A 23,293-nucleotide genomic window follows, 5' to 3' on the forward strand; every position below is an offset into this window, starting at 1 on the left:
AGTAGAAGAGATGAAGGGAATCATCTTTTTATGATGCGGAAAACACTACAGTGACCCCAGCAATATTACTTTCCCATATCATTAAGCTACACGGAGACAAAAGCAGCTTGGAGAACAAAAGGAAAAAAGAAGGAAGAAACAAACTACCTTGACCATTTAATTCCTAAGAGGGAAATAATGTCATTTCAAACACGAAGGAACACTAGACAAGACTGCTGGCAAGAATTCTGCCAGGCAAAATGTGCTCATCGACCTTTCATTTATTCGGGCAGTCAACAGGTATATATTACCTACTCTGGGCCAGATACTGTTCTGGGCAAATCAGAAAAAAATCCTTGCTTTTGTGGTGGAGTTCACATTCCAATGGGGATGACAGACATTAGACATAAATAAAGAAAACATATCTTACTGCTGGTTGGTTTCTTCATTGAAAAAGTGGAGTCATCTTACCTTCTTAGCAATGAATCCTAAAAAAGTACAGGGCAAAAACCATGGTCCTACCAGAAGTATTGAGTGGTGAGAAACCATTTTAATTCTTCTGGAATTCATATTTTTGGGTCCATGGAGTTGGGGCGATTCACCCAGGTCATTTGCCCTTAGATGCCTTTCGAACCTTGATCCTTTAAAGAACTGGTTTTCTTGGAGTCACGTTCAGGTCAAGTGATAGCTTAGTAAGCAGCTTAGCAGAGACTGTTTTGCCTTAGATATTGGGCTCTTTTGGAGAATTATCTGTGTGCAGTCAGGTTCAAGAAGCAGGAACTCCAGGGTCTGACTGGAAGCTGTGGTTTAGGATACATGGCGTGTCCTCACTGACTCTGCTTTCACAATGGACTGACACTGAAACCCTGCACGTGCCCTGACTCTGTCTCCTAAGAAACCAACATGAAAGGAACTTACGATGACCTTCAGGTGACTACCGTGTCTGGCTCCCACCTGTATAACCTGTTCTCACTATCCCCTCTTGGGAGCGCCTTCCTCATGCTTTCATTTTGACTTTGCTTGATTTGAATTGCATCTACCCACAATAAATATATTCCGTTACATTAATTTCTGGTGTCTGTGCATTTAGGTTTTTTACAGTGGGAAAGAGCATACTCTAGATTAAAAGGCATGGCGGGCGGGGGTGGGGAATAAGTCCAAGGACCTTGACAATTATGTGATTGTTGTTTGTTGATTGGTATATGCCATTGGGTTGATTTTTGACTCACAGTGACCTCATGTGACAAAGCAGAATGGTCCTCTAGGGTTTTCTAGGTTGTTATCTTTATGGGAGCAGATTGCCAGGTTATTTTCCCGAGGTACCACTGAGTGGATTTGAACCACCAACTTTTGGGTGAGGAGCCAAGTGCTTAACCATTGTGTGACCAGGGCTCATTCACCATGGGATAAACCACAGGATAAACAGAACCATATTGAGATACAACACAGAAAAGGTGAGGGCTGTACGTTCCTCAAGTGCAGTGGTTCTCGACTAGGGCCAATTTTGCCCTCAGGGGACGTTTGTCAAAATCTGTAGACATTTTTGGTTGTTACATTGACTGGGGATGGATGGTGCTACTGGAATCTAGCAGAGTTGCTGCTACCCATCCTAAAATTCACAGTGTAGCCCTCCCACAGCAAAGAATTATTCGGCCCCAAATGTCAGGAGTGTCGCGGTTGAGAAATGTGCTTCTGGTGAGGCGCAGGGTCCTCCCTAGGATATCACTTTCCTCCACCACTGGCGAGGAGTCAATTATGCTTTAGTCGAATATTATTTCAGCACGCAAAAATCTAACCTCTCTATTAAATGCTTTCAGTGCGAACCCATACCGTTCTTTTGTTAAATAAAATGATTAATAGTCTTTTGTTCATCTGAGGCAGCACAGCCAAGTTACGTTACATCAAGAGCAAAAGTTAAATCTAATTAAAATCAGTTGGTGGTTGGCACTGCGAACAGGAACAGTAGCTTTAAGCTGCTCTGTACTCAGTACTTGGATAAAGTTGATGGGATGGTCCCTCTAAATCATTCATTGAGAATTCAGAGGCTGCGTATAAACAATTAAGGCTGAGTATTCAACAACTCTTCCGAGTAGAAAAGTATCCCTTAGAATGCCTGAGAAGCTTTTGCTCAGAAACTGAACACAAATAAATCAAAGAGATGCTTTACTTATCTCTTTCTTTGCTTACTACTATCCTTCATGCCTTTACTGCAGAAATATACATTTTAATGTCAAAGGACCAAAAGTATCAGATGAAACATAAAATGTGAAAAGAGATTTAAACAGAAAACACCATGAAAACAGGGAAGAGTAACACCGAGGTGTAGCAATCCAAGCACTGACACATATGCCCCACCGCAGAGCTTATTCTGCAGTGATTCATTAACTTTTTCACTAACGCGCTTAAGCAGATTCTGTGTCCTAAGGGCATTCTAATTAATTCATTTTTCACTCTGAATAATGCAGTTTTTCTACAGGGAAGCCACCTGACTACAAGTATTGATGGATTCTTTAAAATCTTTTGGCACTTTGCTTATGTTCTGCCTTTGAATGTCACAACATCAAAATACTAGCTTTAAACCCCCCAAGCGTTTTTAGGAAGACAGTCTCCACACCATCAACCCTCTCCTCTTTGGCGGTTTAAGGCCACTTCCCCCTGGGAAGCTATTGCTGGTCAGGGACACCCCTTCTTCACTCAGTCATGAAATTCTTGGCCTCTTGGAACAATGGTGACAATTTTGTTATACTCTTGGTGGACTTATCTGTCTATCTTGGCTTCCCTGTTGAACTTACTATTTAGAAGGATACAAAAACAAAACAAAACAACCAAAATAAAAAAAAAACAGAAGAAAATTGAGTTATCAGATAGAAATACCACTTGATACAAAATTATAACTTAGGATTTGTCAGTAAAAGGTCAAACTTTGCTTTTTAATTTATATATGTGCTTGTGTGTGCATAATAAGTATGTTTATTACCAGGAGAAACTTGTAAGTGAATTTTATTTGGATCAAACCATTTGTTTTTATCAGTACTAGGAAAGGTTGAAAGAAACATAGTTAAAGATATATCTCCCTACCAGAATGTAAAATGGTATAGTCACCATGGAAAACAGTTTGGCAGTTCCTAAAAGAAGTTAAACACAGAAGTACCATATGACCTAACAATTCTGCCCCTAAGTACTCTATTTTTACACAAATAACGCACACCTTCTACGCTTGTTTGCCAACTGTGCCCTCCCCCCTTCGAGGTATTTTCGTAAGTGCGCTATGCTTATTATTTTTTACAGCATGTGTAGAAAAATTGGCATAGTGGTGGTTATGAAAATACCTCGTGGGGGTGGGCATGGTTGGCAAACAAACATAGAAGGTGCATGTTTTCTTTGTAAAAATAGAGTATACAGTTAGAAGAATTGACAGCAGTGACTCAATCGGATCCTTGTACACCAATGCTCATTGCAGCTTTCTTCACACTACCCAAAAGATGGAAACAACTTAAATGTCCATCAACAGATGAATCACTAAACAAAATGTGGTACATATATACAGTGGAATATTATAAAGTTATAAAGAGGAGTGAAGTTCTAATACACACCATTACGTGGATGAACCTTGAAAACATTATGCTAAGTAAAATAAACCAGACACAAAAGGCCAAATACTGTATGGCCCCACTTACATGAAATATCTAAAATAGGTAAATCCATTGAACAACAACAAAAAAATCAGTGGTTGCCAGGGGTTAGGGGAGTGGGGAGTTAAAAAAAAAAAAAAAATCTCCCCACGAAAAAAATGAAACAAAACCAAAACCTGTTATCTTCATTTCTTCAACTGAGACAGTTTGCTGGACTCTTTTTAAAAATGATAAAAAATGGCACAAGGACTAGGGTAACAATCTGGGCAACCTATGGCAGGCAAACCAATGATTGTGAAATTAACCTTGTTAGCAATGATTGAAAATCTAAGGCCATTCAGGGACGCTTTATATAGTCCCAGAGAGGTTTCATTATTCTCAGTTCATCTCATCTTCCTTCTCTCCTAGTCCCACACTCTGCCATCTTCCATCTTTTTTTTAGAAAGCTGAGCATACAATGAAAATGATGGGAGGTGGGGCTTACCTGTAATATGGTAGCTCACTTGGCGATTAATGTCAGAAGTGTCTCTGTCCCACGTGCTAAGGACCGCTACTACTTCACCCGGCGGGTCGCTCTCTTTCACATTCCCTCGGTACACTTCATGGGCAAAGACTGGTGCATTGTCATTTATATCTGTCACTCTGACAGAGATCAAAGCAGTAGAAGAAAGGGAGAAGGCTTCTCCAAGGTCGGAGGCTACCACAGAGAAAGTGAATGTGGGATCTGTCTCATGATCCAGGTCCTTCAAGGTGCTGATCCAGCCTGTGTTGCTGTCGATATTGAATGCTTCCATTACCTTCTCAGGCTGGGAATCTGACTGGAGCGAGTAAGTGACCTGCCCATTGGCTCCCCAATCCATATCCAGAGCTCTCACTTGCGTGAGTTTGGTGCCCACAGGCATTCCTTCCATTATGATTGTCTCGTAGCTTGATGTGTCAAAAACTGGCTTGTTGTCATTCAAATCCAGTACCTTGATATCTACATCCACAGTAAACACAATGTCTACCTTGTCCAGTGGTATAGTGGCTGCTACTTTAAAGTGGAAAGCAGGGCTGATTTCGTGGTCAAGGCGCTTGTCAAGCTTGATAGTACCTGTCTCCTGTTCTATGACGAAGACACCTCCTTTGTTGTTTTCTGGCCGTTCCCCATTCACTGTGCTAAACCGGACATTCTGACTGGGCAAAATCCTTAGGGTGTCCACTGTGCTCCCAATGGCTGTATCTTCTGCAATGGTAAAGGAATACTGAGACTGGGTGAATGAAGGTAAGAACGTTTCAGGGGGCAAGACGTGGATATACACAGGGATGAGGGAGTGCTTTACTGGAATGCCCCCATCTACTGCTTTGACGAAGAATGACAATACTGTATTTTTCAGCTGGTTAAAATTGCCCTTTGTGACCATCCAGCCATTGTCAGGATCGATCTCCAGGAGGTCCGCTACTGAAACCGAGGCCTCGCTATACAGGGAATATGTAATTCTTGAATTGGCTCCATCATCTGGATCCATGGCTTGAACCTGAGTGACCAGGTGGCCTCTTCCAACATCTGCCCTGACACTGGCTCTATATTCCACAGTCATGAATTGGGGAGCATTGTCATTTTCATCCACAACAATCACCCTCACAGTACAGAAAGTTGTTCTCCCTCCACCATCAAGGGCCCTCAAAAAAATGCTAATGTCTCCTTCCAAAGGATTTTCCCTGTCTAGCCTTTCTGTTGTTAGGACTTGCCCATTGCTGTCAATGAGGAATCGGTCCTTGGCAAAGTCATTGATGATGGCGTAGCTGATCTGCCCATATGTCCCTGGATCCCCATCTGTGGCTCGAACATGAATTACCTTGGTCCCAGCAGCTGCATTCTCTCTCACCTCAGCTACGTACATGCTTTGTGAAAAGGCAGGGCTGTACAAATTAGCTCCAAGTACCCTGATGTGCACCTGTGCGGTGCTGGTGAACAGCCCATCAGAGACAGACACATTCAGGCTGTACAATGGCTCCATCCGCTGCTTCCGGTGGTTGGACAGTGTGATGACTCCACTCTTACTGTCCATTAGGAAGCTCGTTCGGTCATTCCCAGATAAAATGCTATATTCCAACCGGTCAAAATCAGAGCTGTCTGCATCAGAGGCTTGTACACGGGTCACGAAATGACCCCGGGGGGCTAATTCACTCACATATGACTCATAAATGAGCTGATTAAAAATGGGAGGGTTGTCATTTATGTCTGAGATGTAGATATGAACCAGGACCTCACTGCTCAGTGATGGGAATCCACTATCTGTTGCTCTGACTTTCAACGTGCAATGTTGTACTAACTCATGGTCCAGCATACGAGCTGTCAGGATTAAGCCACTTGCACTGTCTATGTGAAAATAATCTGTGCTGTTGTAAGTATCCTGGACAATCTGATAATGGACCATTTTATTATTTTCTGAGTCTGCGTCAGTAGAGACAACCTGCAAAACAGGTGTCCCAATGAGAGATGCCTCTGATAATGTTGTATTGTATGTGGGTTCATCAAAAATAGGGGGGTTGTCATTTACATCATTAACTAGCAAGTCAACAGTGACTTCAGCCCTGGCACCAGTAAGGGCATCGCTGGCTCTTACTGTCAACTTGTAAACAGGTGTAATTTCAAAATCCAAAGGGCTAGCAACTTTCAGGACCCCGGTGTCAAAGTCAATGTTAAACTGTTTATAAGGATCCCCATCAATAATGATATATACGATTCCTTGGCCTTCTGGGCTGGTGGCATTGATGCTTAGTATGGGGGTGTCCATTCTGATGTCTTCATTGATGGATGCTGTATAAAAGGGCTTATCAAACACAGGCATTGCTTTGTTGACAATAGTGATGGGAAGTTCCACAGATGCAGACAAAGAGGGTTTTCCACCATCTCTGGCTAGGATGGTGACTCCATACTCAATGTTGGACAAGTCAGAGTTGAATGCTTCTTTTAAAATAACATTCCCTGAATTAGGATTAATTTCAAAGTGGCCATAGTCATCCTGTAAGATGTAGGTCACTTCCCCATTTGCACCTTTATCTTTGTCAATGGCCGTCACTTGGTAAATCAGAGTCCCAGGCTCAGCATCAACTTGCACAGCAGCATAGTAAGGGAGGCCCACAAAGACTGGAGAATTGTCATTTATGTCTTCAATGTTAACCCTGACCACCACCCTAGCCACACGCAGATGGTCTAGCTCACGACTGGCTTCCACCACCAGCTCATATAACTCTTGTTCTTCGCGGTCAAAGGGGACTCCAGTGGTCTGAATGACCCCTGAGGTAGATTTTATCTTGAATTTATTTCCTGGGTTTAAGATGCTGTATTTTAAGGGCTCATTAAGGCGGTTTCCAACTGCATTGACAATAGCAACTTTGGTTATGTTAGTGCTGTTCTCTGAGATTGAAGTGGAGTAAACGCTTTGTGTAAAGTGGAGGCCACTGTCCATGGCTTCTTTAACCATGATGTTGATCATGGCTGTACTGTGGAACTTTCCATCAGACACCGTAACTATCAGCATGTAATGATCTTTGGAGAGGTTGTTGTTTTTTATGGTGAGTACACCACTGATTGAGTCAATGAAAAACTGATCCAAGCTGCCTTCCTTTAGGCTGTATGTCAGTTCAGGGGGCACCTCAGAGTCAGGATCCGTGGCGCTAACTCTCAGAACTTCCACTCCAACATAGGTAGGCAGAAGTAAGACAGTCTCAAACACAGCCTGTGTGAACACAGGTGGGTTATCATTCACATCTGTCACCTCAATGTTGACTTCAACAGGACTTTCTGCAGTCAGTTGGGGGCTACCACTGTCTCTCACATGCACATGAAAATGGAAATGGGCAATGGTTTCATGGTCCAGATTGGCAATTGTTCTGATTGCACCTGTATTGGAGTCCACAGTGAAGAACTTCTTGGCTGTGGACTCCACAATCTGATACACCAGCAGAGCATTCCGGCTGCTGTCAGCATCAGTGGCTCGAATCACCAGTGGGCTGTTATCTGCGCTCCTGACAATGCTATTGACTGGGGCAGCCTCACTTAGGCTGCCTGAGTATTGAGAAAAGAGAAATACTGGGGCATTATCATTTTCATCAACAACTTGAATATTGACTGTGGCATTGGAAGCCATTCCTGCCATGTTAGTGGCCTGAATGATGAGTTGATAAGAAGAACTACGTTCGTAGTCCAGTGCTTTCCGAGTGGTGATGACTCCAGAATATGGATTTATGGTAAACATCCCATCAACATTTCCATCTTTGACCTCATAAATGAGGGTAGATTGGCTGATGGCCGAGATGAGAATGACTGATGTTCCAATATCAACATTTTCATTTACTTCTGCTTGGTAGTCTTTGTGTGTGAACTTGGGGTGAGAATTATCAGACATGGTGACAGAAATGCGCACAATGGCAGTAGCAGACATCGGTGGGGAACCCTGGTCTGTGACTTTGACTGACAGGACAAACTGGCTCATTGTCGTCAGGTCTGGTTCTTTGGAAACTGTAATGATGCCCAGGACTGGTTCAATCTTAAAAGTGTTCCCAGTGTTCCCTAAAATGCAGAAATCAGGGGGAAAATTAGTTACAAGTGGGTCATCAAGATCTTTTTTGATATTTAATTCTTCAAAAATATAAAGCAGTTAATTGTACTCATTCCACTGCATTCTGAAATAAAATGAGAGGATTCTTTTAGGGATATTCAAAAGCAACTGAACTAAGTTTTGGAGTCCATGGGTGGCGCAGGTGGTGAAGGGCTTGACTACTAGCTGAAAGGTTGACAGTTCAACCACCTCCCTCCCCCCTGAGGTGCCTCAGAAGACAGGCCTCACGATCTGCTAGATCACAGCCTTAAAAACCCCACGGAGCACTGTTTATCCTGCACATGTAGGGTCACCATGAGCTGGAATCAACTCAGTGGCAATTAACAAAAACAGCTTCTTAATTCAGGTTAAAAACAGCAACAAAAACAACCACCACCACCACCACAACACAGCACTGTGAACATTCAAGTTAGGAAATGAGAGGGCTTGTTAAAAAAAAAACAAAAAACAAAAAACCCAAACCTGTTGCTGTCGAGTCGATTCTCATAGCGATCCTATAGGACAAGAGTAGAACTGCCCCATAGAGTTTCCAAAGGGCACCTGGTGGATTTGAACTGCCGACCTTTTGGTTAGCAGCTGTAGCTCTTAACCACTACGCCACCAGGGTTTCCAAGAGGGCTTGCAGGAGAGGCTTTTCCACTAAGAATGCATAGAGCTTCTCATTCTTAGCCTTGTGAGAAGACGAACAGATTGAGCTGGAATCCCCTAAGGCTGGTATAAAGGTATTCATACCTAAACCAGTGCCTCTGTATTCCACTTTAACAGAAAGAGTGATGTAGGGGCAGTTTCAGAACATTATAATGTAGTTATTTGGTTTCAGATTATCTCAAAGGTAAGTTGCGCTACACAGAATTGGTACCGTTTCACCCTATCACAACTGAGATTATCCAAAACACTATTTTGATGTCGGTGATTTTGTTCAGGCAAATTCTTCCCAAGTAACCATTTGCTTTGTAAGTTGTGGGGATTTTTTCCTGACTACCTTCTACTCTTCTCTCCTGCTCTAGCTCTCTCCCAAGCCCCAAAACACATACATGGACACACACAGAAACAGAATTAGACTTAAAAAATCATAGGGCAGTTGCTCCAAACTCTACCCATCCTATTGATTAAGCGCTTGAGGAATTCCTGGTGAAGTAGGAAGTTATTGATAATCTGAACCTGCATATTGAAGCCAAGAACTCTGAAGAATAACCCTTCCAAAACTGAGAAACTGGCCTGTACCCTCTTGACAAATCTAGAATGGGAACAGCCATGACTTGTGACACTGTAGAAGTTCAGAGCTTTGCCTCTGAAATCTTCAGTAGTTTGAAGTTTGGGATTGTTGAGAATGATTTAAATAAGAGAGAAAAAAATGTGGAACTCAGAACTTGAAGCATGTCAAACAGGTAGAAGGTGAAATGGAGCTCAAAAGTACTGAACTGCCTGAAGAAGCAGACCTCATCAAGTTGCTTTTTGTTTCTCTCTTCAGGCATTCTGCCCTTTCTCTGAGAATGCACACGCTTGTGTGTCTAGATTCTTTTAAATAAAAACAAATAAATATCTTGGTTATCTAACTATATCTGGATTTTTCCTGCTTTTTCAAGTACTCTACTGTAGCAGACATACGACAATTTAAATGTCAAAATCATTAAGATGGGCTCCAGGATTCAGAGGACAGTTATATAATGTGTCTATTAAAATACACAGGAAGTACAGCTGCATCTTCCTCCTATATACTTATTAAATAAGCTTTTCCATGTCTAAAAAAAGACATGTTCATATAAAATTTATTTCAATAAGACACTTTCATATTTTTGAAGGGGGAACCATATCCAGTAAAGAGGCGTATTTGATTCTAGCCCCAAAACGTGCATATTTAACAATACTGCCTTGGATGACAGCATGAGTTTTTACTTGGAGACCTAAACATGGCCACTTTGTGATCACAAAAGCAAGAAGTTCAATGACCTCATGAGCAAGCTTTCAAATTTTCAATTAATAGCACTATGGAATTATGTGAATCCAACATTTGATTCATAGACCCTTACAAAGAGCCAAGTATCGTTTCTCTTCAACATTCCAGAAGAGAAGATACAGTGATACCTGAGCCATGGCCATCTTCCAATGAATGGCACCAACTTGTGCCCCTGAATGATGAAAAAAAAAGCCAGGTTTCTCTGTGTGCATTGGTTAAGGTGTTCCACCACAGTTTCCAGGTAAGTCCTTCCTCGCTCTAGGCTCAGCACATTGTTTCTGTATCCAGTAAGACATATATGACAAGGATAAATGGGAGCCAGCTTTGACCTTGAGTACAGCTTGCTACCCCTGCTGTCCCACAGCCGCTGACTTCCTAGTTTTACCCCGATAGGATGCTATGCTCATACATCAGGTCTAGCTCTTTCCTTTTTCAACCTACCGACTCATTTTCTTGGAATTTACTTCCTGCTTCTTTCTTCCTGCTCCACTGAATCCTTGGAAACTAACCTCTGTGTTCTCAGAATTCATGGCTGCGGAGCAAAGGCTGTGCCTACCTTACTTATCATTACTTATCTATTACACAGCACAGTGCCTGGCACAAAAAAGGTGCTCAGTAATTATTTGTTGAATGATTGAAAGTAGACTTATATCTAAAAAAATTTTTTAATTTTCCAGCTGTATGCGTCTTGGGACCCAATATGCCCCTCTCCTAACTCAACTCTTTGTCCTGGTCTCTCCTGTACTGCCCCATCTCAGAGCCACCTATGAACCACCACTGGCATCAAAGATAAAACCTGAATGAAATATAAGACCTGAAGCTCTGCACTCAAATTCCACCTTGGTTCATCAGGCCAAAATAAAAAGCTGCAGTAGTTACTTTAGAAGCCAGGCAAGAGAGAGGAAATTTATGGTCCACCAATAAACAGAGTCAAATCTTGCTTATCTGAGGTTTGTGGGAGAGAACTTAAATAAAATGTGCACTTTACACAATGACTTGTCATTTGCTTCAAAGTACTGAAGCTTCTGGGATCTGCCTCTCACACTGTGCTGTAGTCCTCAGAGGTTAAAAGATAAGCGAGGCAGACTCTTCTGCTAGGTGGTGAGTTTCATTACTCTGTGAGAACCTCCAAATAGATTTAAAAATCATCTGGCTATCTAGGGGGAGTAGGAATAGTAGTCCTAGTGACAAATATAAAAAGCACATAGACACATGGACTAATGTTTAGGGAATATTTAGAAATAAGAAAGGTAAAAATAAAACCCTACGTCTAAACGATTGCAATGACATAAAACAACATATAGGCATGAATGAATGTGGGAAAAAGGAAAGAAAAAAAAAAAGATCAGAAGAAACCAGAGGCAGAATATAAACAGTTGTTGATTTAGGTGACATTTCTGTGATATCAAATACTCATTTTTTTTTTTTTTTTTGAAAAAGATGTTTCCCCATATGAGTTGTGGAGTCAAATGAACAAAGACTGTACCATTAAATGATAAAAATGAAGGGTGATAATCAAGAGACGCCAAATAGTATTTCTAAGGATATATTGGTCAGGCTTTGGGCTTAAAGGAAGTTCCATGGAACCCTGGGAAATAAACAGGTGAATTACCTCGGGGCACCTGGTTGTTATGAACCAGCATCGTTTTTGTTCTTGTTGCTGTCACGTAGAACTTAGCACAGGCCCAGGTAAAATGTGGGTGCCGGATAAAAGAAATACTTTAAGATTATCACTCAGTGCAGGAAAATTTTTTAATGTCTGTGGGCTTTGATTCTCTAATATTTTTTAGCTCCCAACTGTCATTCTAGCATTCATATTTTAATTCAACCACTTACAAAATGCTCCACATTAAAATCAAGGGAAAGGAACCTTTCCAATGCTGGCATGAAAGGAGACAGCATTTGGCATCAGGCATGACAGACATAATGTTGCCGAACATTTTGAAAATATGTGGCTTGAATATTCAAAAAAGGCAGAACGGGGAAGGGAAAATAGAGCAGATAAAGGATATTTGTTATTTTTAGGTTCACAGTCCTCCCCCTTGCTTGGACATTCATCTCTTCTGTCATGAGTGTTTTCTAGCTGCCAGCCTTTAAAGGATCACGTAAACCATGGTCTTGCCTTATAGATGTTAAAATTGTTTTTTTTTTTTTTTAAATCTCCAATTTAACAAAATGAAAGCCTGTATTTACCTGGCAGGCGAGGCGGGCAGCTCTGGCTGCACACCTACCAACTACCTCTGGTCCCCAGATGGCCGCCAATGAAGTGAAATTGAGCTAACTGTGGCAGTGTAGGAATTCCTGGAGCCCACAGCCCACCTACTGACAAGTAAACAAAGGCATGTAAGATTGAATTCACAAAAGAGCTGGACAGCTGATGACAGGAGGCTTTGGTCATTTTAGTCTGAGGCCATGGGTTGTTGACCTCTAGGTAAAAGCCGCTGAGTTTATTACAAATTTCTTCTTTCTTCTCCATTCCAGAAAAATCCAAGATTGAACACAAAGAAGGGAACCCTTTCCTTGCTGTCAATGACGGAAGATATGTTGCTGAAACGCCAAGAACTTTATACACCATCATCACCCAAATAGGGTGATCACTTGGCCAAAAATTCATTTGGAGACATTCCGGTGATAACTATCTGAATTTCACATGGTGATAAATACTACTGAGTGTCAAAAGCCATGCATTATGCTGAAATCTCTGTGGTGTAACAGCTCTCACCTGCTTCTATGGTATATATGAGTTCTGCATTTTCCCCTTTGTCTTTGTCCAGTGCCGTCACCTGCAGAACAGCTGATCCCAAAGCAGCCGATTCAAACACAGATGCTTCATACAGTGGGCTGGTAAAATAAGGACTGTGATCATTGGCATCTTCCACATTGACAATGACCCGGGCCAAGTTTCTTCGATAAGGAAACTCCTGATCTCTGACCTTTAGGCAAAATACAAGAAGCAGTAGGACTAACACCTCACATTGCAAAGAACCCATACGGCTATGTGTGTAGTGAGAACAAAATGAGATAATATATGCAAAGTGCTTGACCCAGTTCTAGGCACACAGTAGGTACTCAATAAATGGTGGTATTATGAACTTAGGAAACTGTGAACTAATTGAGAACAGGAGCCACATCATCTTTATTGCTCAGGCTCATGACTGGCCCATGGTGATGCTCAGTCTGTGTTCGTGGAGCTGATGCCTGGATATCACCGTGTTATTTGTGTACACAGCTACTAATGGAATGGTAAAAAAAAAAAAAAAGGTAGATGGAGGCAATTCTAAAAAGGGAAACAAAAGAAGGGATAGGCATTGTCATTCATTCATTCAACAAACATTTATTGTCACCTAAATGGGGCACTGGGTGGTTCAGTTGTAGAATTCTTGCCTTTCATGCTGGAGACTGGGGTTCAATTTCCAGCCAATGCGCCTTATGTACAGCCATTACCTGTCTGTCGGTGGAGGCTTTCGTGATGCTATGATGCTGAAGAGGTTTCAGTGACACTTCCAGACTAAGACATGCTAGGAAAAAAGGCCTGGTGATCTACTTGTGGAAATCAGCCATTGAAAATATGCAGTACAGTTCTCTGACTCACACGGGGTTTCCATGAGTTGGAATAGGCTAAATGGCAACATATATACATACATATATATATATATGACAGATTATATATATATAACAGATTTTATATATATATATATATATATATATATATATATATAAATATATATAAAATCAGTCAAGTCCCTGGCTTGACTCTTGGCAGTTCAGCAGTGAATTAGACAATAAGTCCCTGCTCTTAAGGAGCTTGTAGTTGAGTGGTGAATACCAAGTAAATAGACACATATAGAGCTAAGTGGTAATTGGCAAGATGGGATAAATGCAAGGCACCCGGGAGTGAGTAATAAGAGCCTAACAGTATTCAGCTCCCTGGAATAGGTAACAAGAATAAGTTGAAACGGTAAAAGGGGGAAGTGGGGTGTGTGTGGCACATATTTCAGGCAAGAAGAAGCAATATACAAAGACCCAGAGGTGAGAGAGTATTCTGGCCACCAGGAACATGAATAGAATCTTAATTCCTAAAATGTGACACCCTCATTTTGACTTCACCAACGAACCTTGCCTGAATGGTTTGAATTTTCCCTTGCTTTGCATACAGCAGAAGCTTGCGAACAATCAATTGTTTAACTCTAACCACATGATTTTGCTATAGTTTGATTTAGCATTAATCAAGTGTGTGCTCTTGGCTTGTTCAATTTTGGACTCCATGACTTCAGAGACATGTGAAGAAATTAGAAAACATATCGAGAAGAGCCATCAAAGAGAAAAGGGTTTTCAGAAATAGTACCTAGAAGGAATGAACAAAATGACTAAAATGGCTTAACTTGGAGAAGGGCAGTACAAAGGAGTTCTTTGCTCTCTCTAAATATTCACTTACACGAATGATAAATGGTAGAGGCCGTTTGTTAAGAAGAGGATGAACAGAAATGGCTTGAGGAACCGTGAGAATGGAGTTAGTCACCTGCACAAAGTTTCTGCCCCTAAGGAAAGCACAGGTAAAAGCGACTGAGTGATTGCTGAATTTCACTGTGTGAAGTCTAGTCTGCCACACCCAAGGACCAAGCCAAACTCTTCATTTTGGGATTACTGAACTCTAGATCTGTTCCAACTGAATATAAGCTCCCAGGGTGCACAGTAGGTATTCAAAAAATATTTGTTAAATGAATGAATGAATGAAACAAGAGGCAGAGGGATGGATTGGATGACCTCTGTGAGTCACCGCATCTGTTCCCTGGAGTCTAGGCAGGAAACCATAACCCCAGGCATGGAACTCAAGCTTCCTCATGACCTGAGAAGGTTTCCAGTCTTGTGAAAGAAGAGTAACACCTAATGGAACATCACTTTTAGCTGCTTGGGACTTGGTAAAGTTGTGGTGCGTTTTAAAGACCATCGGCACACAAGATTAAGTCTTTGTTGTCCACCTGGTCTCAAGGAATGCAGTAGGGGCTTCGTTACGCAGTGGCTGTGCAGTGTGCATAGGGTTCTTGAGTGGTAAAAGGAACAGATCTTAGCCCATAAATTAATCAAGGATTTTCTTATTCATCTCTACTTTCCAGTTATGGGAAATATGAAAGTTCCACTTTAAAAGTAAAGCAAAGTTTCTTACATAATTTGGAGGCCCCATGAACCCAAGTTCAGAATGAACACTCTCAGGCTTTGGTATGCTCTGTGATCTCTTGCGTGTGCCGGTGTTTACTACTAGGTCCAATGCCAATACAATAAGCAATAGATCAGTTCTAAGGTCTGAGTGTTGCAAAATGATTACCCTTGTGATTAATTTCTTGAAGAACATCTTGTAAACTTTTCCATAAACTCTTTTGCATGCAAACCAATACTAGAGCCTGGAAGATTTATGGAAACATGGCCTGTTCCTTCCCTTTCAAGTCAGTCAGTCTGTCAGCAGCATTTACTGAGCAGCCACTGTCTGCAGAACTTATCTAATATTTCAGTTTGGCAAAAATATACAGTCTTTTTTTTTTTTAACCTAACAACAGTAATTCTTCCCTGATAAAAAAGGCAAAAATGAGTGCAACTCAGCCGTGAAAAGATCAGATTTACTACTACTTACAAAATTTAAGGACCCTGCACATGTGAAGATTAAGGTGTGTGCCTGGAATAGTTAAGGCTTCTGCCAGGATGGCAAGTTAGCAGTTTGGTCCTACCATTACGTTGAGAATGTGCTTGTCTTGGGCCTCATGGTCCAGTCTCTCGGCGGTATAGAGGATACCAGTGCTGGGGTCGATTCGGAATTTTCTCATGCTGACAGAGTCAATGCTGCTGTGGATGGTATAGCTCAGTTTGTGCTTCTCGTCTCTATCCGTGGCTTCAATCTGCAATATCTCCGTATCTGGAAGGACATCCTCGGAAATCGTCACATCATAATTCGGCTGAGAGAATTCTGGGCCATTATCATTATTATCCAGCACTTTGATAAATACCTATAGTTAAAAGAAGACAAGAGTAATGACTAATGCCAATTCATTCATTGCTAATAAAAGAGGACCCCTCCCTTTTTTCTCCCTTCCTGTCCTTGGATCTTAGCTTCTAGCAGATGCCTCAACACATAGGAAAGTCTCTTGTAAAAACACTGTGTAATTACAGGCTGAGGATAAACCAGTAGTTCACATTACCAGGAATATAAACTATGAGCTGATCAATATTCTCACTATTAATCGACCAACTGAGACTGTTAAACAGAGGTGATAATTCCACAGAATTACCTGAGACACAATGCAAGACATCACAAGGTGACCTTAGTTTGCTAAGCTTCAATTATCGTAAGTTCTTGCTTTGTGCTTCTTATAGTGGACTTAAGGTGGAGGCGATGACAGGATGGCAAAAGCAATGAAGATAAAGCAAAGGAAAGGGAGGAATGAGCACAGAGGGGGCCTTCACAGAGCATTCAGAGCTTCAACTGTAGTGTCTACCACTGCAGTTCTCCTTCAGTTGGGAAGTGTCTAGCAAAGAACATGGTACTAATAACGGTTACAATATGAAGCTTTCAAATACTGTCTTTAGAAAGCACTTTATTATAAAAATTACCAGACACATATAAAAGTAATAGTTTAATGAACTCTCATTCATCACTCAACTTTGACAACGATCAAATCCTGACCATCGTATCATTTTAGTACGCGTCTAGAAAAGATAAGAACTCTTAAACACACACACACACACACACACACACACACACACACACACACAAACATCATGGCACCTAAGCAGAGAAAACAGTAATTCCTTGTTGTTGTTAGGTGCTGTCAAGTCATTTCCGACTCATATCCTAAGTACAACAGAACTAAGTACTGCCCAGGCCCATGTCATCCTCACAGTCATTGTTATGTTTGCGCCCATTGTTGCAGCCACTGTGTCAGTCCATCTCTTTGAGGGTCTTCCTCTTTTTCGCTGACCCTCTACTTTATCAAGCATGATGTCCTTCTCAAGGGACTGGTCCCTCCTGATGGCATGTCCAAAGTATGTGAGACAAAGTCTTGCCATCCTTGCTTCTAAGGAGTATTCTGGCTGTACTTCTTCCAAGACAGGTTTGTTCAGTCTTCCGGAAGTTCATGGTATATTTAATATTCTCCACCAATACCATAATTCAAAGGCATCAATTCACCTTTGGCCTTTCTCAGTAATTCCTTAATACCATCAAATATTCAGTTGGTAATCACATTAATTGCTTTTAAATCTGTTGTATGTGTTCCTATGTATGCATGTTTACATATTTTTTTCACAGTTTTTTTAACTAGGATGAAAATAAGGTCCAAACATTCTACCTGGTCCTATAATTATTTTTAATCTATAGGTGTTCCCTCCATCTCCTATTTCCTTGCAATTATTATGTTGTTACAGTTGTGTTGAAGAAATCAAGCCATTTAGCCCTTCCCACAGTCTGGATTTTACTCATTTCATAAGTGTGGTGTTCTTCTATATGTCCACCTGTCCCCTGTATTTTTTGAAAACTGGTAGTATGATCTAGGAAGCTTGATAATATTCAGGTTCAATTATTTTCTCTTCCTTTCCTTTCTTCCTCCCTCCCTTCCTCCCTTCCTTTTTTCATGACAGAATTCCTTAGTAGGTGGTACAGTGTGCTTACATCTGGCAGCATAATATTAATTAATCAAAAATTGCAAAATGGCAATGTTATAATTCTATGATTTCCTCCTCATGTATTAGCTGGAATAGTATGTAAAAAAGAAACTTCTCATCAACTATATGGTTACTCTTAAGTACAGTTCATACATGAAAGGTAGGATAAATACATTAATTCTTTCCCTTTATACATCATTTCAAAACAATGAGTTAGTTGCCTAGTATCTTCCTAAAGTGATCAAAGAGTTCTTTTTTCTTTCCCCAGGCATCAAGACAAACTCATGAATTTAAACACATTTGATATATTTCAGTCCATTGCAGTTATTAGACTTCTTACTGATACAAAATTGGCCCTTCTTTGACCAGTGGGACCTCTTCAAGTTGGTTCCTGAGATCTTTTTTCTTAGACTTGCCTTTTTAACACTTAATGTTTTCTCATATTTTATGCAACGATATCAAAGTCAAATTTAGAAAAAAAGGTGTATTCAAAGAAGTTTAGCTTTTGTACCATTCTTCTCCACTCTATTTCTTTCTTCTTCTATAGGTAATAATTTTGTTTTTAATGTTATATCTATTTATTTTGTTACTATAAACACTTTATACATACTTTTCTCCACCGTGATATTTCATGCACAATTATATTAGTGGTTCTCAAGTAGGGGCAGTTTTGCTCCCCAGTGGACATTTGTCAGTGTCTAGAAACATTTTTTTTTTTTAGAAACATTTTTGCTTGTCACAGCTGGGGAGGGAGTGCTCCTGGCATCTAGTGGGTAAAAGATAGGGATGCTGCTGAACACCGCACAATGTACAGGACAGCTCCCTATGTCCCCTGAACAAAGTATCATTCAGCTCAAAATGTCAGTGGCACCACTGTTGAGAAATCCTGCATTATATCCTGATGATGACTTTGCGGGGGTACAGATACTTCTCCAGTCGGTAGATATATCATAGTTTATTCAACCAGTCCTTTATACGTGTTAATTTAAGACATTTCCAATACACTTACTCCTCACTTATTGACGATCTCCTTATCTGACAGTTCACAATTACAATAATTGTATTTTGTCCATTAACAATCTACATTTGGCAATAACGAATGTCAAGGTGCAAGGTGGGAGTAACACGGGCTATGTTGGTTAAGGTTATGTGTCATCTTGGCTGGGCCTTGATTCTCAGTGGTTCGGCAGTTATGTAATGATGTAATTTGGCAGTTACATCATGATGTAATCTGGCAGTTATGTAATGATATAGTCATCCTCCATTTTCATATAATGCTCATTTTCACATAACAACCTGGTCTTTGGAACCAAACCATGTCAATAACTGAGGAGTGGGTGTACTTGCTTTTAGAAATAGTGTACGAAGACGAACCTTGTGCTCATGTCTTTCCACATTTTTGCTAGTGTATCTTTTAGTCCATAAAAGGGGGATCTACCACCTGTCTGTCAGTTCATCAAACTGTGATGGCTTGCATGTTGCTGTGGTGCTGGAAGGTACACCACCAGTATTTCAGATACTAGAAGGGTCACCTATGGTGGACAGGTTTCAGCAGAGCTTCCAGACTAAGACTAGGAAGAAAGGCCTAGGGATCTACTGCTGAAAATTACCAATGAAAATCCTATGGATCACAAAGGAATATTGTCCAACTTAGTGTTGGAATATGAGCCCCCTAGGTTGGAAGGCACAAGAATGGGCTCAAATATACCAATGATCATAAGATGGCACAGGACTGGGCAACGTCTAGTTCTGTTATATACGTAAGGTCATCATGAATCAGAGCCGATGCCAAGGCAATTAAAAACAACAATAGTGGGACTGCTGAATCAAAGCATAAGTGCTTATGTGTTTCCATATTCCCCTCCCCAGGGAATTTCTCATTTTGTACTACCACAAACAATATATAGGAATGACTATCTTCCCAGAGCATTTCCAACAGAGTACTTGATAAATCTTTTGGATTTTTTTTTGACAATCTGATAAATGAGTAATGGCATCTCAGTACAGTTTTAATTTGCATTTTTCTTATTATGAGTAAGCTTGAGCATCTTTTCATCTGTTTAAGATCCATTTGCATTTCTTTTTCTGTTTAACTGTTATATCAGCACATTCTTCTGTGGGCTAGGTGGTCTTTTCCTTCTTTATTTTTGGAAGCTTTGTGATATGAATCGCAAATATGTTTTGTCATAGTTTTTTTTTTCGAAATGAAAAGTTCTTATTTATTTTCTTTAATTTCCCTTATTATTTACGCATGTTAAATCATTGTTTAGAATATTTTCCGCGCTCCCATGTTATACATGAATACACCTATTTTTTAAAAAATAGTATTCGTATGTTTCATTTTCTTACATTTGTATCTCTAATCCATCTGGAATTTTTTCTGGTGTATCATATATATATATTTTTTAATCATATGAGGGATGGATCCAAGTTTTTTTTGTTTTCCCCCACATGGTTCTCCAGTTATGTCCATATCACTTTTTTTTTAATAATTTTTATTGTGCTTTAAGTGAAAGTTTACAAATCAAGTCAGTCTGTCACATATAAGCTTATATACACCTTACTACATACTCCCATTTACTCTCCCCCTAATGAGTCAGCCTACTCCCTCCTTCCAGTCTCTCCTCTCGTGACCGTTTTGCCAGTTTCTAACTCTCTCTACCCTTCCATCTCCCCTCCAGACAGGGGATGACAACACAGTCTCAAGTGTCCACCTGATACAAGTAGCTCACTCTTCATCAGCATCTCTCTCCAACCCATTGTCCAGTCCCTTCCATGTCTGATGAGTTGTCTTCGGGAATGGTTCCTGTCCTGGGCCAACAGAAGCTTTGGGGACCACGACCGCCGGGATTCTTCTAGTCTCAGTCAGACCATTAAGTCTGGTCTTTTTATGAGAATTTGGGGTCTGCATTCCACTGTTCTCCTGCTCCCTCAGGGGTTCTCTGTTGTGCTCCCTGTCAGGGAAGTCATCGGTTGTGGCCAGGCACCATCTAGCTCTTCTGGTCTCAGGATGATGTAAGTCTCTAGTTTGTGTGGCCCTTTCTGTCTCTTGGGCTCATAGTTATTGTGTGACCTTGGTGCTCTCCATTCTGCTTTGATCCAGGTGGGTTGAGACCAATTGATGCATCTTAGATGGCCACTTGTTAGCATTTAAGACCCCAGATGCCACATTTCAAAGTGGGATGCAGAATGTTCTCAGAATTTATTTTGCCAATTCACTTAGAAGTCCCCTTAAGCCATAGTCCCCAAATCCCCGCCCTTGCTCCGCTGACCTTCGAAGCATTCAGTTTATCCAGGAAACTTCTTTGCTTTTGGTCCAGTCCAGTTGAGCTGACCTTCCCTGTATTGAGTATTGTCCTTCACCTAAGGAAGTTCTTATCTACTAACTAATCAGTAAATAACCTTCTCCCACCCTCCCTCCCTCCCCCCTCTCGTAACTACAAAAGAATGTGTTCTTCTCAGTTTATACTATTTCTCAAGATCATATAATTGTGGTCTTATATGATATTTGTCTTTTTGCATCTGACTAATTTCATTCAGCATACTGCCTTCCAGGTTCCTCCATGTTATGAAATGTTTCACAGATTCGTCACTGTTCTTTATCGATGCATAGTATTCCATTGTGTGAATATACCATAATTTATTTAACCATTCATCCGTTGATGGACACCTTGGTTGCTTCCAGCTTTTTGCTATTGTAAACAGTGCTGCAATAAACATGGGTGTGCATATATCTGTTCGTGTAAAGGCTCTTAATTCTGTAGGGTATATTCCGAGGAGTGGGATTTCTGGGTTGTATGGTAGTTCTATTTCTAACTTTTTAAGAAAATGCCAGATAGATTTCCAAAGTCGTTGTACCATTTTACATTCCCACCAGCAGTGTATAAGAGTTCCAATCTCTCGGCAGCCTCTCTAACATTTATTATTTTGTGTTTTTTGGATTAATGCCAGCCTTGTTGGAGAGAGATGCAATCTCATCGTAGTTTTAATTTGCATTTCTCTAATGGCTAATGATCGAGAGCATTTTCTCATGTATCTGTTAGCTGCCTGAAGATCTTCTTTAGTGAAATGCATGTTCATATCCTTTGCCCACTTGTTGATTGGGTTGTTTGTCTTTTTGCGATTGAGTTTTAACAGAATCACATAGATTTTAGAGATCAGGTGCTGGTCGGAGATGTCATAGCTGAAAATTTTTTCCCAATCTGTAGGTGGTCTTTTTATTCTTTTGGTGAAGTCTTTAGATGAGCATAGGTGTTTTATTTTTAGGAGCTCCCAGTTATCTGGTTCCCATCATCATTTTTAGCAATGTTTTATATTCTGTTTATGCCTTGTATTAGAGCTCCTAAGGTTGTCCCTATTTTTTCTTCTATGATCTTTATCGTTTTAGTCTTTATGTTTAGGTCTTTGATGCACTTGGAGTTAGTTTTTGTGCATGGTGGGAGGTATGGGTCCTGTTTCATTTTTTTGCAAATGGATATCCAGTTATGTCAGCACCATTTGTTAAAAAGACTGTCTTTTCCCCAGTTAACTGACACTGGGCCTTTGTCAAATATGAGCTGCTCATATGTGGATGGATTTATATCCGGGTTCTCAGTTCTGTTCCATTGGTCTATGTGCCTGTTGTTGTACCAGTACCAGGCTGTTCTGACTACTGTGGCTGAATAACATGTTCTAAAATCAGGTAGAGTGAGGCCTCCCACTTTATTCCTCTTTTTCAGTAATGCTTTACTTATCCGGGGCTTCTTTCCCTTCCGTATGAAGTTGGTGATTTGTTTCTCCATCACATTAAATGTCATTGGAATTTGGATCGGAAGTGCATTGTATGTATAGATGGCTTTTGGTAGAATAGACATTTTTACTATGTTAAGTCTTCCTATCCATGAGCAAGGTATGTTTTTCCACCTATGTAGGTCCCTTTTAGTTTCTTGCACTAGTACTTTGTAGTTTTCTTTGTATAGGTCTTTTACGTCTTTGATAAGATTTATTCCTAAGCATTTTATCTTCTTGGGGGCTACTGTGAATGGTATTGATTTGGTGATTTCCTCTTTGATGTTCTTTTTGTTGATGTAGGGAATCCAAGTGATTTTTGTATGTTTATCTTATAACCTGAGACTCTGCCAAACTCTTCTATTAGTTTTAGTAGTTTTGTGGAGGATTCCTTAGGGTTTTCTGTGTATAAGATCATGTCATCTGCAAATAGAGATAGTTTTACTTCTTCCTTTCCAATCCGAATGCCCTTTATTTCTTTGTCTAGCCTAATTGCTCTGGCTAGGACCTCTAGCACAATGTTGAATAAGAGCGGTGATAAAGGGCATCCTTGTCTGGTTCCCGTTCTCAAGGGAAATGCTTTCAGGCTCTCTCCATTTAGAATGATGTTGGCTGTTGGCTTTGTATAGATGCCCTTTATTATGTTGAGGAATTTTCCTTCAATTCTTATGTTGCTGAGAGTTTTTATCATGAATGGGTGT

At 40.6% G+C, this 23,293-nt stretch overlaps 1 protein-coding gene across 6 annotated transcripts in view; it reads right to left on the bottom strand.

Annotated features, from left to right (window-relative positions):
• Positions 1–23,293, bottom strand: part of FAT3 (FAT atypical cadherin 3) — a 793,468-nt gene that overhangs the window by 109,690 nt on the left and 660,485 nt on the right. For all 6 annotated transcript variants that reach the window (XM_049889556.1, XM_049889551.1, XM_049889553.1 and 3 more), the window contains exons 8-10: positions 15,896–16,171; positions 12,898–13,108; positions 4,096–8,169 (exon numbers count right to left, since the gene is read on the bottom strand). In XM_049889556.1, coding sequence (XP_049745513.1) covers positions 4,096–8,169; positions 12,898–13,108; positions 15,896–16,171 — 4,561 coding nt within the window. The remainder of the gene's footprint in view (positions 1–4,095; positions 8,170–12,897; positions 13,109–15,895; positions 16,172–23,293) is intronic.

The sequence above is a fragment of the Elephas maximus genome, chromosome 7 (assembly GCF_024166365.1).
Source record: "Elephas maximus indicus isolate mEleMax1 chromosome 7, mEleMax1 primary haplotype, whole genome shotgun sequence".
In the NCBI taxonomy this organism is placed as follows: domain Eukaryota; kingdom Metazoa; phylum Chordata; class Mammalia; order Proboscidea; family Elephantidae; genus Elephas; species Elephas maximus.